The sequence below is a fragment of the Erpetoichthys calabaricus genome, chromosome 1, assembly GCF_900747795.2.
Source record: "Erpetoichthys calabaricus chromosome 1, fErpCal1.3, whole genome shotgun sequence".
Taxonomy (NCBI): Eukaryota; Metazoa; Chordata; class Cladistia; order Polypteriformes; family Polypteridae; genus Erpetoichthys; species Erpetoichthys calabaricus.
Window position 1 is genome coordinate 296,293,286 of NC_041394.2, and position 20,192 is coordinate 296,313,477.

At 38.9% G+C, this 20,192-nt stretch overlaps 1 protein-coding gene across 1 annotated transcript in view; it reads left to right on the forward strand.

Annotated features, from left to right (window-relative positions):
- Positions 1-20,192, forward strand: part of nav3 (neuron navigator 3) — a 573,826-nt gene that overhangs the window by 238,868 nt on the left and 314,766 nt on the right. The window contains 1 exon segment of the mRNA XM_051926210.1: positions 3,889-4,072. Within this exon segment, the coding sequence (XP_051782170.1) occupies positions 3,889-4,072 (184 nt within the window).

The following is a 20,192-nucleotide window of genomic DNA, read 5'->3' on the forward strand; positions in this document are numbered from 1 at the left end:
GGCATTTAAAAAAAAATGGGTTTAACATATAAAAATTACTATGGACATGAGCAGAAATCCAGAAGTACAAAAATAATTTCAAAGCCATGTTTATTAAAACACGTGAATACAGTTGTACTACTGGTTGGGTATAATAAATTGTGTATTCATGCAATAGGTATGTGCATGCGCTTTTAAGAACAATTAACATAAAACATGCTATACATGTATCATAAACATGTAGGGTATGTTTTTAAATTCTCCTGTTCATGTGACTACAAGAAAGAGAACAAAGGGAGGACAATTATACACTTTCTGCTCTTTGTATGGTTTTAAGAAGAATTCACACTGTGTGTTATAAGGAACTGTTATTTAGATATTTTTATATTCAAGTTTCCCTTGAATACATAAAAAAGGGGCATTTTGACAATGTATTAGTTACACTGGTTTTCTATTTGGAATTAGCTCTTCTTGTGAGGTGTTTTTCTTAATGCAAATTTTTAGGTTTTCAAATTTTTTTGGCCATGACAATGCAAGTTGGTTAGATGATTTTGGATTATTAAAATGCTTTTCGTCTGCACCTATTTATTGCAATTGAATATGCTGGAATCAAAAAATAGTACCTGTTTTTTAGCACATAGAAAAGATAGCAATGTGAGCTACTGTAGCATGAACCTTTTCCATTTTTTTCATCATATTAACTTACACAGCAATGTCTCTATTTACTTTAGGTAATCTTTAAGTGAATATTTATATTGATAGAATTTTATAAAAACATTTACAGGTATATTGTTAGTGATACCTTGGTCATCATTATTTTCTTATTTCTTTTCAGTGACTTTCAAGCACTTGCATTTATAACCCAATGCAAAATACATTTAAAATTTAAACGCTATTTTATTGTAATTGCTTTGTTACTTCTTCACCGACTAAACATTGGTTTCCAAGAAGCAGGATTCACAGTAGCTTTAATTATTAATGTGACACTGACAAATATTTGATTATTTTATATTGTATCTTTATTATCCCTCCAGTGTAACTGCACTGATATTTATGAGAAATGAAAATGTAATGCAACTTTTCAGCACATGAAAACTGAATATAAAAATCCAATACTACATTTGGCTATACCAAGTGCATGGTCCCATTTCCAGTAAATAGCATGCCAATGTCCTTCAAAATGACCTATAAAGTTCATCTAATGGTAGCTTCAGCAATCTGTCTAAGGGGAATTTGCATATCCAATTCTTATTCTGCAGTTTATTTTGGATAAATAGCAATGTTGGTTTTCTTATCCTAATTACAGAGAAAATCCAAATAAAAGAAGTGACTCCTGTTGCTTCACAAGACAACCTGGGTGTACTTTCCAATCTGGACCCCTCATTCAATGTCATTAAACTATTTTGGTCTTAATATACCAAAACAACCTTGAAGTTCACCTCTTTGCAGTAACAGTTGTTCTTCATCCCAGTCGCGCTGGGCCTTTATGTAGCCCCAGTGTTTTGTAGCAATATGTACAAACCATTCTCTACACTGTACGAGTATGGATATCATCAAAAGATACAGAAAAATGTTTTCATGTTAACTAATTGATAACACATTGTTGCAGTTTTCTTAAGAGCCAGATAGTAACAATCTCCTCTGTGGTTGATTGTTTGTATATACAGACTTCACAAGAGGAAAGCTATATTTTAATTTAAAAGAGAGACAGCTCTCTGAAGAATTGTTTAGAATAAAACCCAAAAGACACAATTGATGCATAGAAATGAGGCTATGAAACCCTGCTGTGTTAGGTATTCTCATTTTTGTCTGTGACACTTCATTAAATGTTCATACCTTCTCCCTAACTGTCCTCTTTAGATTTATTTTTTTGTGGAATTTACTGTAACACATTCCCTTAGAGTACTCATCACTTATTTATGAATGCAGGTTATCTATTAATTGATAATACTCATATAAAAGTTAATTTATATTACACAGATTTTTGATTCAAACTTCAGCTTTTTTCATGATTGACCAAACAGTCATGACTGTCTGGGATCAAGCTAACTAATGATGCTATATTTGAACTAGTCTGTCAATACGGAATGAACAAAAACGATTGATTTATAAAATTAGTTGCGTCTGTTGAATGCCTGTTTTATGAGTGTTACCAAGTTTAGTTCATGGAGTACAGGCTTAGAGTTGTTCTTACTTTTACCAGATTATATTTGTAAATCTACATGTAAGTATCTACATCATAAATCAAAATTATCAAAATAAACTTATGTTCATACATTCTCAATCCCTGTCATTGTATAAGGAGAATGTGTAAACAGAGTCCATACACACCATGACTGGGTGCAAGATTCAAACCAAGAATGCAGGTTCCGGGAGTTTACCTTGATACCCATGATAAATAAACTGTAAAACAGAAACCCATTGTATTGGTTAAATTTAAGGTTATATTAATAAAAAACTTTGTATTTCATTAAAATCCTTTTGTTGCTTGTCTTGAAGGAAGGTCATGTATGTTTTTAAGTGTACTTCTTTTGGAAAGAATGTAGTTATTTTGAGATCAGGTTTGCCCCTCTGCCAGCTCATCTATGCTCACAATATCTCTGTGATCGGTTAACAAAATATAATGGCTAGAAAGAATATATATATATATTTTCCTAAACAAAAGAAATTACTAAGGTTTTAAGGAAATTCAAAAGAGCCCATTTGTACTTTACAACCAGTGTGTAGCGCCACATGTGCTGGCCTATCAATGAAAACAGACATGACTCTATATCTTCTGACTCTGTATCTTCTTATACATATTGTCAAACTGCATTACTTAATGTACTTGACTAACAGAGTTTAAAATCTATGGACTAATTTCTGTATTAAAACTGTCTAGTATGAATGTAACTGTCACAATGCAAAGCTTATTATTCTACATCCCTAGCTTTACCATATACTCACAAATGACTTGGGGGGCTGTTTCCACATCATACCTGAAAAAAGTAAAAGGTACTATAATCTTTATTGCAACATAATGGTGCACAAATGTTGACAGAAAGCCACCTCTCACCGTCCAAATGCATCCAGCATTGCCAGGTCAGTCCTGTGTCATAAGAAGAGTCTGTGCATTTACAGAAACTTAGGCCCTGTCTACTCTCAAGTAACTGTTTGTCTTACTAACTACTTTCATAATAATTTGCTGTAGATTACATTTTTGTGGGTTAATGCAGAAATGTTACAGTTTTATGAATAAAGGTGTTAACTTTACCATGTGTTAAGAGATGCAAAACTTTTCCATCTTTAACTTTAATAAAATTGAAATTTACAGAAAAAAAATCAAGAAAATGAGTGCTTAATGTGATTTCTTCTTAAATTAGAAAACACTGCAGGATTTACTGAACCATGTTTTTCAATGAAATTGTTAATTTGTTCTTTTTGAATGGTGGCAATAGCTTACCATTCCACTCAGAATGCAAATGGCAAAATTGGTAGATAGTGATGTGTCAAAATGGCTCGATTCCTCCAGATGGATACTTTAAGCCCACTACTTAATAATATTTCATATAATATATACCTGTCAGTAATGAAAAATTGAAATCCTGAAAATGAATAACTGCAGCCTGTGCAGTTACCAAATAACAGGCTATTTGACAGTCTGAGGCTTTTCCTGGTACTTTTTTCAGGAAAAAATAATGTAAGTAAAAGTAAACTTTAAACCATTAAATCATGGAATTTTGTAGATCAGCTTTTGCTTTTCGAATTTACTTTCATTTTGCCCATGACATACTTAACTAGGATTGCTGGCAGAGGATTTCAAGTAGAGGGCAGAAAAGGATGAGTTCTTATTTCAGAGATATCCATATGGATGAATTATTTTTAGTGAAAAATATAGTTAATTAATTTATTCTCTTGTTACCTTGACAGAAATAAGGAATGGGAATTTAAAAGCCATTTTGGGGCTTTTCTTCAGCTTGTCCCGTTACAAACAGCAGCAACAGCAGCAACAACAGTATTATCAGTCTCTGGTGGAGCTCCAGCAGCAGGTTGCCCAGCAGTCTTTGGGAGCAAGTTCAAGTAGTCAACAGAAGTCACAAGAAATGCAGTCCAGGTAGGTTCTCTTCCTTGTAGTAAAGAAATGTGATGGTGGAAGGAATTGCATATTCTTGCTAGTTAACTGGACTGGGTTTGACTGAAAAATCAAATGAACTAATTAACAGAATTATCTGGATGAATATAGTACCATAAATAAATATCCAAGCCATTAGGTAAGTGACAGAGTGATACTTCTCAACAGCAGTAGTGTTGTCTGATTTCATTTGTTTTATTTTTAAAAGATGTCTAGCAGGTTCATAGATTTTCTCATGTCAGCATTAAAAATCTTTGGACTAATCAAATCTACGATTTATATCCTGAAGCTAGACCAGTATAGTTACTTAAATTATAATGAGATAATTCCTGAACTAAAGGCTTCATAAATATAGTGGTAAATAGCAAACATTTTTTTAAAATCCTGAAATATTTGCAAAAAGTACTATTGTAATGGTGATTATTTCACATTTTTGTGTTCTGATTGATATGCAGTAGTAACTATAGTGCTCCAATTTACTCTTCTAAGTTACAGTTTATTTACTTCTAAGTTAAACTTAACACAAACTATATTCTTAAAAAATACTTTTCTTTATGACTTTACCTTTCCTGATTCATTTATTTAAATGCCTTAATATTTCTTTCGAATATAATTAATTGACACCTAAATTCTAAGGAAAACCTATCTGGCATGCAAACTGTTCTAGTGTGATTGGGAAGACACACACAAAAAGAGTAAAGTTATAAATTAATTAATAAACAAAAATGTCTTTATTTAAAACTGAAAACTATGCATTCTCACTGCTACAACCAAATTGAGTCCAAAACACTGGAAAGAAGACTGACCTAAAATTGCTACAATTCCAGGTAAATACAGTTCAATAATCACTACGACAACTAATAATAAATAAGAACAATAACAATCTAATATGACAGTGCACATAAGTTTGTTTACACATCCCACATGAAAATAATTACAGATATGTTCATATTTATGATGAATGAGTAAATAACAAATATCTAAACACCTAACACAGATTCCGGGGATTATTGCACACTTCTTATAATGAACCTACTATGCATAACTAAAAAAAAATAGGAGGCAAATGAAACTCAGGAGCATACATTGAGTTTTCAACCAATAGCCACAACATGATTATAAGTACATTTGGATATTGACCATTACTAGGATACATAACTATATTTACTTCCACCACTTTCACCTTTCCTAACTAGCTGACACCAACATGTGCAGATTGGCAACATCACTTCTTCCACACTGATCCTCAACATAGGCATCTCACAGGTTAGTGTATTAAGCTCACTGCTGTACTCCTTGTTCACCTCAGATTGTATGGGTTGACACAGCTCCGGCTCCATCATTCAGTTTGCTGATGACACCACCATAATAGGCTGAAATCCCCAACAGTGTTGAGACAATTTACAGAGTAAAGGTCTAGTTGCTGTTGCTCTATTAATGTCAGCAAAACCAAGGAGCTGGTTATAGGCATTGGAAAAAAAGACCAACTTCCACCTACTTTGGTGACACAGTGTCAACGCCATTCACTTTTTTCATGTCACCATCACTGATGATCTAAAGGGGACACAGAAAATCTTGTTTGTTAATGTTTTCAAGAATGGTCACCAAATATCTTTACCTCCTAAAGTCAGAGGAAAGCCCAGTTGCCTCATCCATTCCAACCACCATCTATAGGTGCACAGTTGAGTCCATACTCACTTTGTGAGATTTCTGAACTCTTTTGAAACCCTCCCCAATGGGACGACACACAGAAATGCGACTGCCGTGTCTGTTGAGTGTTGCTTATCTGTCTCAGAGGCAACCGCAGATTCACAGTGCCACATGAATAACTGCAAGCTGACTGTAGCCACACGTAAAGTACCAGTTGCCCGATGGGTGATGCAGGGAACATGATAACTTGGCCACTGACCTGGCTCCAACCCTGTCTGTTTGCTGTGTCTGTGTATAGTAGAATGGTTGATCCCACTACAATAGATAACCTTATTGTTCCTGTTTACTGAGACTTGGCCTCGTCTTTGGGGTGCAAGACGCCGACTCATGTGTCACAACTTACTATGTAACATTCTGGTATGGCAGTTGCTCAGCTCAAGATTACAAAGCACTACTGAGTGCCAAATACTACTGGTATATTTCTCCCTTCTGTTTAGGACATACAGTACATAAATCAAGCTGCCTTCAAAACAGTCGAAGTAATCAGTACACCTGTTAACAAGTATTTAACATTGGGTCATCCTTAATTTAATTTAAAGTTCCTACACCTCCTCTTTATGAAGAAAGCATACCAACCTTTGTTCTGACTGAGAAACCCTCGAGTTCTATTGACTCTCTTCTGCAGAGTCCATGAGAAAAAAGTAAGAAGCCTCTTTTTTTAATGCATGGTATAAAATGTTTTTATGCCGCTGTAATATGAACTCTAAGCATTTCCATATCAGAACCAAAGTCTGACCAAGTCCAGAGGCCATCTTGCCAGTGCCCCCACACACTGCAGCTTCCTCTCTTCACAGGATTGTCCATCTAGACTAAAATTCCCAAGAAGTCCTGAAGTAGTTTGTAATATAGCAGCATACAAAGGTATTAGCAATGTTCTACCTAAAAAGACTGACTGGTTAATATGGCCAGTTCCTCATCCTATATTCCTTACAATATTATCCCATCTTGGGAATGACATGTCTTGCATGAGGCTTCAATATCCCAACAAGGTAATATACACACACTGGCATCCCAGATGTGGGATAAGAATCTATGCTGCTGCTTCATAGTTCCTTTTGTAGAGTTAATGTGTTCTACTCGTGCTTGTGTAGGCTTTCGTGTTATGGTTTTCTCCAACATCAGAAAGACAAGTACATTAAGTTAACTGGCAATTCTAAACTGGTACTGTGGGAGTGTTACTGTGGGTGTGTGGGCCCTGTGATGACCTGGCATCACATCCAAGTTTGGTTCGTACCTTGTTCCTGACACTACTGTAATAGACTCTGGTCTCCCAGGACTCTGAAATGAATTAACCAGGTTATAGAATGTCATGCTGTTTTTTCAGAAGGTACTAATAAGACTTTCTTATGTAAATGTGGTAATAAGTGTGATTGTATAACCTTAAAAGACTTTACAAGCAAGTGGAGCCAGAATGGCAGAGATTGTGAGGGAGATTTGTGCTTAGTGTAATTTTAATACAAGACATGTGGTTACACTTTCAGGGTAAGGCAACCACAATGTATTTGTCAGAGTTGTGTCCAAGTAACACACATCCTTAATCTTTTCATTCCGTCTCCAACACACGTATTTCATGTTAGGAGTTGCAGACACGGGTCAATCCTGCCTTAGCAGTTGGACAATAAAATAATCCTTTTAGAAGTATACATTGATGGAAACATCTGAAGCAAGCATTTACAAAGATATCAACATGTTATTATGATTTTAAAATATAGCACTGGCAATGCAACAGAATATAATGAATGCCCATATTTTAAGTACTTTGATAGTTTAAGATTACTTAATAATTGAGTCATGCCTATAAAAAATAATTACAATGTATTTCATTCTGACTACTCATGGTTTTAAGAATACTCCAGCTATTTACACTAAAACAGAAGGATCTTTCTTTAAATTGCCCTCTTTTAGGAGTAGCTTTGTGTCTGTAATGGGGTGCAGACAAATCTCTGACACATACAATCACTCATTCTCATGCATGTGTAACTACAATATAGCAGTTGTCTGGTTTTTATAAACAGATTTCCTGACTACAGTGAAATTCTCACTTGCATGTGATAATCAACATGCAACACATCAGCACTCTCCAGAGCCAGGATTAGTGAGTAGAACTACTTTGCCTGGAAACTTCTGTGTTTTTTACTTGAACATTTCTGAGCATATTTGTTAATATAGAACATAATTAATTATAATTAATATAACATAGAATAAGGACATTTTAATAATAAACATTAGAGTGTACGTCTCTTGTGCTTTTTGGCATTGCACCTTGTATAATACAATTTAATAGTCCTTTGTCATCTGTGGTGTTAAGTATTTACACATTTTATGATTCATTCCTAATGTCTCAGACTTAAATTTGCCTCTGGACAACTCAATTGAATAGAATTTAGTATGGCAGTACAGTTGAAGTCTGTACATCAATCCATCATTTGGCAGAGTGTATCCCAGCATCATCGGGAATAAGATTGGAAAAAAAGCTCAGGGCACAGTTCACATACAAGCTCTCATTTATAAAAAGCCAGTTTAGAGGTGTCATTTAATCTAACCCACAAGTGTTTCAGATATAAGAAGAACATGCAAAGTCCACACGTGCACTGCCTAGGCCTGCTCTTGAGCTCTAACCACTATGCCACCTTAAGCACTGTTAAAAATGGAAGTATTTGATCTAGTTTCCATGAAGCACCATCTGAAGCCCTTTCACTCCTGCATTTTATCACATACAAGAGGTTTGCTTCCTTCTTAAAAGTTTTCATTTTGAGCAATCAGTGAGACAGAGTTGACTGCAACAAAGTTATTGGTGTATAACTTGTTTCTTCTACACAAAACTATAAATGTTTCTCCTCAATTCCACTTTAACATAGCTAAACCTTTTATTCACACATGCTGTCCGCTTAGTATTTGGCTAGTGTCTTGTATGTTTATATATTGTCCACCCAGAATTGCTTCACAGAGCAATAAAGAACATACAAAAAGAAATAATAAATTTGACTAAGTTTGGAAAATCTGGACAATATGCATTCTGCACCTATAAATTGAATTGGGTGAATGTTGTGTTTTAAGTATAATTTCAGCTATTTTTACAGGACCTCAATTGTCAGTTTAACACAAAATAACATTCTGAAACCCACTTTATTCTAATGCAGATTTATGTAATCATTCTACTTTATTAATCTGAATGCAGTTATAAATCAGTTTTCAAAAAAGATAATCAAAATACTCTGTGTGTTACCAGTAATGCAGAGTGGCCAGCAGATGCGAAAGCAGAAATGTGGCCCACCATACTTAATGGCCTGGCATTACCAAACAAATGTAACACTTGCACATCATTCCTAGCGAGGTTGTATAGCACAGTTCCATTCTGGGTTTCATATTATGTGAGTGTCTCCTTACTTACACAGCTTCAGCATATTTGTAGTCTGAATGGGATGCCTCTACTGGAACCAGTGCAGCTGCTACATTCTTTATATAACTCAGATTGTGTTTTTTTTTTTTTTTTTGTTTCCTTTTGTAGCCAGTGACAGGTGTTAAACATGCTGCTACAGACATTAAAACTGATTGAAAAAGGAGAGAAACATTTCAAACATTTTCTAAGGGAATGTAGCCACATTGCCACTGGGACTTCACGAGTATAGTGAAGGCTCTCAAATGAGATGACGGGTGTCAGTCTTTAGAACAGCAAATGTAAATAAAACAACAAAATGTGTTGCCCATGAAAGGTGGAGGTACCCCTTTATCTGTCCAATACACAAAGCTGTCATTGTCTGATGAATATTGTCCTTGATTTTAGAAACTAGGTTTCTAGCGATTTAATATTCTTTTGAATTGATTGAAAGCCTCATGGCTAACAAAATAGCAACAAAAGAATTTTTCACAAAATACATTCCATTTAGTAAAATCTTTTCCTGATATCTTCTTGTGCTGCATATCTTCTCATTGTTCTGTTTGTTCTTCTTTATTGTCTCACTTCTGCTTTTGTTCCTGACATTGCTATAATCATGTTACCTGTATAAGGCACTTTATGATGTGCATTCTCTTAATAACATTATAAAAAAATCTAATGGCTGATTGTGTGATTGGTTGTTTAACTGAAGTATGTATGCAGTAACTTTACAATATTCAATACCTTTACACTCTAAAATGAGAAGAAATGCAATTCATTTGACTACTGAAATTTTGTTGACTAGATGTTTTAGTTTAAAGTTCTGAGCTTGCCTTCATTGAAAATTAAGACAAAATGTTTTTATGGTATTTTTTCTTTAGCCTGTTCATACGCTCATAAAAATAAAAAGCTTCATTACAATTGTTTGTTGTTTCACAAGAGTACATAAATTGTATGGTTATTTTTTTAACAAAGCTTAATAATACATTTTTACACAGAGGACATGTTTTATAGTTACTAACACCTACTCATATCTGTAAGTGAAGAGCTGGCACTGAGGTTCATGGATAGACTGCTGAACTGACTATGAACAGAATCCAGGGCCAAATCCAATGACATTAGACACAAGGCAGTAACTAACCCCTAATTGCCATTATGGTTTTGAATACTTCTGAACATTATTTACATTATTTTGTACATTCACATTATTATTAGTTGTTGTTATTGATCTTTTTTACTATGAAGCTATTTTTTTCCACAGTTTCATGGTCACAGCCATTTTGTTTTTGACAATGGCATATTTGCCACTGTGAATTTTGATGTCCCTGTGAAAAACAAGTATAAGCTCATGGACACATAGTCCCGTATCCAAGATATTGGATTAAAAAATGTTTTTGAGAAGATTTACAGAAACTAGTTAGTGAAAAGAATTTTAGTGACATTTGTAATTTTTTTTTTCTTTTTTTAAGTTTGATTTAGGCAATATAATTTTTGGTTTTGCTCACATGCTCTTGTTGTCTTTCTGGTACAATCCTCAGGGCTGTCTTAACAGCATCATAGGCTCTCAGGCAAAGTAGTGCATTCGGGCCCCTGTTTTGATAGCAAAACAGAAACATGCATACGCATCATAAACATCATGGGCTCCCGGCCAGTGCCCATATTGCCCACATGTTAAGACGGCCCTCATCTGTTTTTTCGACTCTCCTTTTCCTTGGCCTTTTAAAATTCCTTCATCAATTGGTCCCAATCCATTTTTCACTTATTACTACTGTAAAATGAAGCATCAGTCCATCATAGTGCATACTTACTCAAACTCTTATACTCCCATTCTCCTAGAACTATTTGAGATTCATAATCCAAAAATTGAAGTTAAAAAAAAACATGCAAGGTTCTGACTGAAAGGGTGAAGATTGGGGAGCTTTTGCTGCAAGAGGTTTGTGTTGTAATCTCAAATATTGGATGCCAAGAGTAGTGTGCCACCATTTAACATGATGTGATAGTAACAGAAATGCTTAGCTAACAACATTGTGGCCACTTGTCACCCCAAAGATGGCACATCCAAGAAACAAAATGATGATTCAAAAATAAACAAGAATAAAAAGTGATAATCACCAAGAGAATTCCCAGCTGAGAACAAAATTGAACAAAACTAGTAATTATCAGAAACCAAGCTTTGAATCAATACATACACTCCATGTTAGGTATTTGTTGCTACTTGTTGCATGAAGATTAATCCACAGTGATAAGCATTAGGGAAATGTCAAAATAGGATTGCTTGAAGGATAAAGGATAAATAATGGATGAATGTTTAAAATGTGGAAAGCGTGTCCACTTTAAAAGCCCAGGTGGCACAATTAAAGTGTGTCCCTCATGTGCATGTAATGAAAATGGGGCTAAAGGGAAGCAGGTGGTCACCGCAACATCTGGTAAAAATAGGGTTTTAAATAGCTCTTAAGCTCCTTCCCATTCTTCTTAGAAAACCTCAGTCTCTGATCTCTGATTGAACAACTTTTGAACAGAACAACCTAACAACTATATGTCAAGAAAGAAAAGCCCTGCACAATGCCTCCTTTTCTCACCTTTGTTTCAGTCAGAAATGGCTTAATGCTGTTAGAAGGGTAGCCCACTGTGCTATCTATAGCCTCTTAAAGCAATCCGGACAAGTGTATAAAGTCACCTTTCACTCCACTGTCAGAAGTCGACAACTATTATTAGTTGGATCCCACCTCTTCCTCTACTCTATGCAACTTAAATGAGATCTGCTTAGTAGCATAGCTGGGTCTTATCCTGCTCTTTTAATATCACCAACATGCACCAATGACTACACTATGAATGTTTTAATTTCCAAAAAGAAAAATACGTAAGAAGTTTGACAAAAGAGAAAGGATGATTCAGTCCACTAAGCTCTTTTTATTAGCTAGTAGCTTAGTAGTCTGAATATCTCATCAAGATTTGGTATTTTTTTAAATGGTCTGCATACTAGTTATAATAATAATAATAATACATTTTATTTATATAGCTATTTTATTATCATCTGTAAATATCATGGTGAGAATCATGGGCATTTAAAAAAAAGTGTTGATTTTAAAAAAACAACAGACCACATAAGTCACATACTGTATAAGTGATAATAGAATACAAGGAAACATAAATCTGCAATGCCACCTTGTGATACCCTAAAATAATATTATTTTGAAAATATTTAAACAAACCTGACAGAGTATAACTGGTATAATTTAAAAGGTGGCAGAAATGTAACAGATGCAGTGTTCAGGGTTTGAGTCTTGTACTCGTTTGCAGGCTGGGAGGAGTTTTTACACTTTCTCCTGCATGGGTTTTCCTTCAGGCTCTCTGATTTTTTTTCCTCCCACACACCCAAGAACAGGCTGGCTAAGCTGATTGGGATTTCCATACTGCCCCTGTATATGGAGTGATTTGTGTGTGGGAGTTGACCCTGTAAATTAACTGACTTCTAGTCCAGGGCTGTTTCTGGCCTTGTGCCAAGTGCTGCCCGGACAGGTGCTGTGATGGAATGGATTTGAGATTTTTATGTAAAAAAATAAATAAATAAATAAAAATATCGAAGGCAAACGCCACTACCTGATATTTTCTTGAGCAAGTGCACATGGGCATATTTTGATCTTTGGCATTTCGTCCACCATGCCTATGAGCCACTTTCTACACATCCATGTCCACTGGATTAGCATTCATATCCATTCCTGGGGTTTTCTTTCAAAAACATCACTTGTTCGTACTTTCTGCATTTGACAGGCTTTTGAGCAGACTGCAGCCTTGCTGTAATTCATTGACTAAATCAGGGTCACAGTGTTTCTTCTGTAGACACTGTTGCTACCTTGAAATATTAGGAAGAAGTATTACCTTTCCACAGTATTCTGTATACAGTAAACATAATGGGGTGAACACCCCAAGCATATGTCCACATGAGCCAGTTCCCAAGAACTGTAATCCACTTATCTCCCATGCACCACACACAAGTCTTAGGCCATTTCCTAGAATCTTGGAAGGTTGCATTTTCCTCGCATGAAATTGAATTTGGAAAGGTTTGGAGTTTTTCTCATTGTTATAATTTGGGTTTGCTTAAAATTATTTCTCATTTCCTCAAGCTCTTTGTTTTTTTGTTGTTTTTTTTTTTTTGCAACAGTTTTTGGGGTTGTAGAACACATCTTTTTCCTACACAATGTTTGGTTTTTTGGGTCTGGCTATTTTGAGCATCATTTGCTATGACATTGCTATGCAACAACCCTCAGAGATATGCAGAGCTGACATATAACACTGTTATAGGATAAAAGATCATCACAGTGCACTTCCCAGTCATCCAGGACTGCTGATAAACCTAAACACTTTGTTGCGTGATTCATAGTAAATGTTTTAGACCCTTTATCTGATTTTTGGTTTACTATTTAGGATCAATGTAAGGGCTCGTTTATACTTTATGCTTGGAACACATCCTCTGAGCACGTCCTCAGAAATTAACGCGACGCGTGCGCAAGTTCCAGTAACAGCAAAAAGTCAGGGGGCTCAGTGTGATCAAGTCAGAACATGACGTCAGAGTCTCTGTTTACTATCAACATGTAACAGAAGGCCGCTTTAAGGATCCTCCTGGGATCGATGTGCATGCTTCGATATTTGATGAATGGTTCAATGTGGTGTCTGTGCTGTCTTTTTTGTGCCTTCACAACAGCATCAGAATGTGCAGAAGCGCATTTGAGCCACACAGAAAAAAATTAAGGAAATGGTGAAAAGGTGTATTTTGTGATTAAGTGAATATTTCGGCTATAATCTCGAAATGTGCACTTTAACCTCATAGTTTACTTTAACATTAAAGTAGACCATCATAAACATCATCATAAAATCGACCCAGCTGTTAATCGCTTTGTGCTTCTAGGGCTTCCTCCTGACCTGACAGGAGCAATCGCCACACAGAACATAATACTTTTATGATATTCCAGCTCTCTGAACATTTAGAATCCTTAGATTTATAGTTGATATCACTTTCATGTCTGTATGTTACATTTTGCAGATAAGTCGTTAACTTCATTTAAATAATGAATACTAATAATAATTACACATGTTGTGGTGGCATGGTCTGCCTTGCAGGAAGTCACGTCCCTGGTGTTCCCTGACTGGAGTTTGCGTGATTCCCTGGTAGATTTCCACAGTGTGCTCTGATTTCCTTCCAAAGACATGAAGATTTGGGGATTTGGTGATGCTAAAATGACGCTAGTGTATTCGTGTACTTGTGTTCACCTTGCGATGAGCTGATGCCCCATCCAGAGATTGTTTCTGTTTCATGCCCAATGCTTGCAGGAATGGGTGCATGCCTGGATTGATGGATTTAATCATTAAACATCCTTGTTCAAAGATATTGCGGCAAGGTGTCCTCGGAATTTAATGGGTGTTTCAGGTAATTCACAAAACCGCGAAGCTGAACCTGTTCTCACTGTGATGATATCTCGCACTGTCACCTTGTGGAATCTTCCAGATTTACATAAAGTACGTGCGCAAGTATCAACAGTACAACGCTTGTGTAGCAGTAGCATCCACTGGAGCATGCGTCACATCGCATAAAGTATAAACCTGGCCTTAGAATGAACAGATTCTCAGTTATGAGATTTTGGTTTGTAATTTTTGAAATCTGTTCTCCTGGTCACCTCCATTATTTTAAAAATTTACCCTTTCCTTTGGCAGAAATAACACTCATGGCCAGAAATCTACCTTCTGGATTTTAAAGTACACTGTAAAAAATAATGTGTTAAAAGTACTTAAAAAAAAATAAGGCAACAAATTACAAGAAATATTTTTGAGTATATTTAATACAGTATACTGCCCTATTGAGTAAACTTAATTTATTAATTTACTCAAATTTACCTAAAATAAATGAGTTTGATTAAATATAAGTAGTGACAAAAATATTTTTATTTTACTCAGATTTTCATTTGAATTACTCAAAAAAAATGAGTAATAGTGCAACGCTGGACAGTAGTGACTGTATAACAAATGAATGCTAAAATTCCATATATCTTTATTTATTTGAACACACCCAGATAGTCACAACAACGGAGTTATATTTTCAAAGGTAAATATTTGAAAATTAAATGAAATGTCTGAGGATAATTTTTACTGAATTACTGACATTCAAATGTCAATGCAAATTTTCTTTTTTTTTTTTTAAACTTATACAAAAAATATATCTCAATCAAATAATGTCCCAGGAATGAGAGGTAAATGGGAAGGAAACGTAGAGAGTGAAATGACTGAAATCCTGCAGCAGATGCCGCTCTTCAAACACTTCCTGCATTTACACCAGCATATCCGGTTAAATGAATGGCCGTCTTTTCCACTACTTTTCAGTATGTGATAGCGAAAATCCTGAAATAAAAATAAAATAGGACGTAGGAAATCACAACAGTTTTTTTTTTGCATCGCTAAATAAATCACAGTGTTAAAAATTAACCAGAAAATACATTACCTATGCAGAACACTAATTAAATAAGAGGTCAAATAATACTGTGACAGTTAGGCAAACGTCTTTTTGTGTTGTTTACACGTCGTAGTTTAGGACAAATGCCATACCATTCTCAAACTTATCTCAAAGTGTCATTTTCTTTTTCTGTGTAAAATACTAGCTTTAAACTATAAAAAAAATATGAACATAAGTAACTATCCAAGAAATGTGCTTGCTTTTTAAAACAAACCAATGAGGTAGGTTGTTAAAAAGACGCTACCTTGCTCGCCATGTTTCCCACATGAAGGGAAAGGTTTTCGTGAAAACAACAAATGCTTACGTCTGTAACTGTCCGTCCATCCATCCATCTCCATTCTCTTCCACTTATCTGAGGTCGGGTCGCGGGGGCAGCAGCTTGAGCAGAGATGCCCAGACTTCCCTCTCCCTGGCCACTTCTTCTAGCTCTTCCAGGGGAATCCCAAGACGTTCCCAGGCCAACCAAGAGACATAGTCCCTCCAGCGTGTCCTGGGTCTTCCCCTGGGCCTCCTCCCGGTTAGACGTGCCCGGAACACCTCACCAGGGAGGCGTCCAGGATGCATCCTGATCAGATGCCCGAGCCACCTCATCTGACTCCTCTCGATGCGGAGGAGCAGCGGCTCTACTCTGAGCCCCTCCCGGATGACTGAGCTTCTCACCCTATCTTTAAGGGAAAGCCCAGACACCCTACGGAGGAAACTCATTTCAGCCGCTTGTATTCGCGATCTCGTTCTTTTGGTCACTACCCATAGCTCATGACCATAGGTGAGGGTAGGAGCGTAGATCGACTGGTAAATTGAGAGCTTCGCCTTGCGGCTCAGCTCCTTTTTCACCACGACAGACCGATGGAGAGCCCACATTACTGCGGATGCCGCACCGATCCGCCTGTTGATCTCACACTCCATTCTTCCCTCACTCGTGAACAAGATCCCGAGATACTTGAACTCCTCCACTTGGGGCAGGATCTCGCTACCAACCCTAAGAGGGCACTCCACCCTTTTCCGGCTGAGGACCATAGTCTCAGATTTGAGGTGCTGATTCCCATCCCAGCCACTTCACACTCAACTGCGAACCGATCCAGAGAGAGCTGAAGATCACGGCCTGATGAAGCAAACAGGACAACATCATCTGCAAAAAGCAGTGACCCAATCCTGAGTCCACCAAACCTGACCCACTCAACACCCTGGCTGCGGCTAGAAATTCTGTCCATAAAAGTTATGAACAGAATTGGTGACAAAGGGCAGCCCTGGCGGAGTCCAACTCTCACTGGAAACGGGTTCGACTTACTGCTGGCAATGCGGACCAAGCTCTGGCACCGATCGTACAGGGACCGAACAGCCCTTATCAGGGGGTCCGGTACCACATACTCTCGGAGTACCCCCCACAGGATTCCCCGAGGGACACGGTCGAATGCCTTTTCCAAGTCCACAAAACACATGTAGACTGGTTGGGCAAAGTCCCATGCACCCTCCAGGACCCTGCTAAGGGTGTAGAGCTGGTCCACTGTTCCGCGACCAGGACGAAAACCACACTGTTCCTCCTGAATCCGAGGCTCGACTATCTGACAGACCCTCCTCTCCAGAACCCCCGAATAGACTTTTCCAGGGAGGCTGAGGACTGTGATCCCTCTGTAGCTGGAACACACCCTCTGGTTCCCCTTCTTAAGGAGGGGGGCCACCACCCCAGTCTGCCAATCCAGAGGCACTGTCCCTGATGTCCATACGATGTTGCAGAGACGTGTCAACCAAGACAGTCCTACAACATCCAGAGCCTTGAGGAACTCCGGGCTTATCACATCCACCCCCGGGGCCCTGCCACCAAGAAGTTTTTTGACCACCTCGGTGACCTCAGTCCCAGAGATGGGGGAGCCCACCTCCGAGTCCCCAGGCTCTGCTTCCTCATTGGAAGGCATGTTAGTGGGATTGAAGAGGTCTTCAAAGTACTCCCCCCACCGACCCACAACGTCCCGAGTCGAGGTCAGCAGTGCACCATCCCCACCATATACAGTGTTGACACTGCACTGCTTCCCCCTCCTGAGACGCCGGACGGTGGACCAGAATCTCCTCGAAGCCGTCCAAAAGTCGTTCTCCATGGCCTCCCCAAACTCCTCCCACGCCCGATTTTTTGCCTCAGCAACCACCAAAGCCGCATTCCGCTTGGCCTGGCAGTACCTATCAGCTGCCTCCAGAGTCCCACAGGACAAAAGGGTCCTGTAGGACTCCTTCTTCAGCTTGACGGCATCCCTCACCGCCGGTGTCCACCTTACGGCCACAGCTCTGGTCAGCCGCCTCAACAATAGAGGCACGGAACATGGCCCATTCGGACTCAATGTCCCCCACCTCCCTCGGGATGTGGTCGAAGTTCTGCCGGAGGTGGGAGTTGAAGCTACTTCTGACAGGGGGCTCTACCAGACGTTCCCAGCAGACCCTCACAACACGTTTGGGCCTACCAGGCCTGGCATCCTCCCCCACCATCGAAGCCAACTCACCACCAGGTGGTGATCAATTGACAGCTCCGCCCCTCTCTTCACCTGAGTGTCCAAGACATGTGGCCGCAAGTCCGACGACACGACCACAAAGTCGATCATCGAACTGAGGCCTAGGGTGTCCTGGTGCCAAGTGCACATATGAACACCCCTATGCTTGAACATGGTGTTCGTTATGGACAATCCGTGACGAGCACAGAAGTCCAATAACAAAACACCACTCGGGTTCAGATCGGGGGGGCCATTCCTCCCAATCACGCCCTTCCAGGTCTCACTGTCATTGCCCACGTGAGCATTGAAATCTCCCAGCAGTACAAGGGAGTCTACAGAAGGTATGACCTCTAGCACCCCCTCCAGGGACTCCAAAAAGGGTGGGTACTCCGAACTGCTGTTCGGTGCATACGCACAAACAACAGTTAGGACCCATCCCCCCACCCGAAGGCGGAGGGAGGCTACCCTCTCGTCTAACGGGGTAAACCCCAATGAACAGGCTCCAAGTCGGGGGGCAATAAGTATACCCACACCCGCTCGGCACCTCTCATCGGGGACAACTCCAGAGTGGTAGAGAGTCCAGCCCCTCTCAAGGAGATTGGTTCCAGAGTCCAAGCTGTGCATTGAGGTGAGCCCGACTATATCTAGCCGGAACCTCTCAACCTCGCACACTAGCTCAGGCTACTTCCCCTTCAGAGAGGTGACATTCCACATCCCAAGAGCCAGCTTCTGTAGCCGAGGATTGGACCGCTAAGGTCCCCACCTTCGGCCACCACCCAACTCACACTGCACCCGACCTCCTTGGTCCCTCCCATAGGTGGTGAGCGCATGAGAAGGGGGACCCATGTTGCCTCTTTGGGCTGTGGCCGGCCGAGCCCCATGGGTGCAGGCCCGGCCACCAGGTGCTCGCCATCGAGCCCCACCTCCAGGCCTGGCTCCAGAGGGGGACCCCGGTGACCCACGTCCGGGCAAGGGAAAGCGCCGTCCAAAGTTTTCATTCATCATAGAAGGTTTGTTTAACCGCTCTTTGTCTCATCCCTCACCTAGGACCAGTTTGCCTTGGGTGGCCCTACCAAGGGCATAAAGCCCCGGACAACAGAGCTCCTAGGATCATTGGGACACGCAAACCCCTTCACCACAATAAGGTGGCGGTTAAATGAGGGGACGTCTGTAACTATACGAAATGAAATACTAGTTATTCATTACAGAATTAATATGCTTTATACTTACACATTCGTAGTAACATAGCTCTTATTAAGGATAAAAGTTACAGCTGAATCCGTTGTTGTAAAGACCAAGAAATCGATGTGAGAGGAAGTGCAGTGTCATTAAATTTAACTTAACTTAAATGTGTTCAGTTCACAGTATAGTTTTTTTACTTAGAATAAGTTATACAAAATGTTTACATTTTAAGAAAAATAATAAGTTAACTTTATTCTTAATTTTTTTATTGAATTAGAATGAAATAATCAATAAAAAGGGTAAAACCCATCCATCCATTTTCCAACCCGCTGAATCCGAAGACAGGGTCACAGGGGTCTGCTGGAGCCAATCCCAGCCAACACAGGGCACAAGGCAGGAACCAATCCCAGGCAGGGTGCCAACCCACCGCAGGACATACCAAGCACACACTAGGGCCAATTTAGAATCACCAGTCCACCTAACCTGCATGCCTTTGGACTGTGGGAGGAAACCGGAGCACCCGGAGGAAACCCACGCAGACACGGGGAGAACATGCAAACTCCACGCAGGGAGGACCTGGGAAGCGAACCCAGGTCTCCTAACTGCGAGGCAGCAGCACTTCCCACTTCGCCACTGTGCCGCCCTAGGATAAAACCCATTTTTATTAATTAAAGTAATGATTATTTTGCGTATAGTTAGCTATTTTTTGCTGTTATTTTTCACACGTGCAAGATTTATTTTTTACAGTGTAAATCCTCATGTAATGTGTTACTATTAAGTGTATATAATAACTGCAAAGTACTTTAGAGTTTGTTAAAATTGTTTTTCAAGTGTGTCCTCTGATTTTCTGTTAAT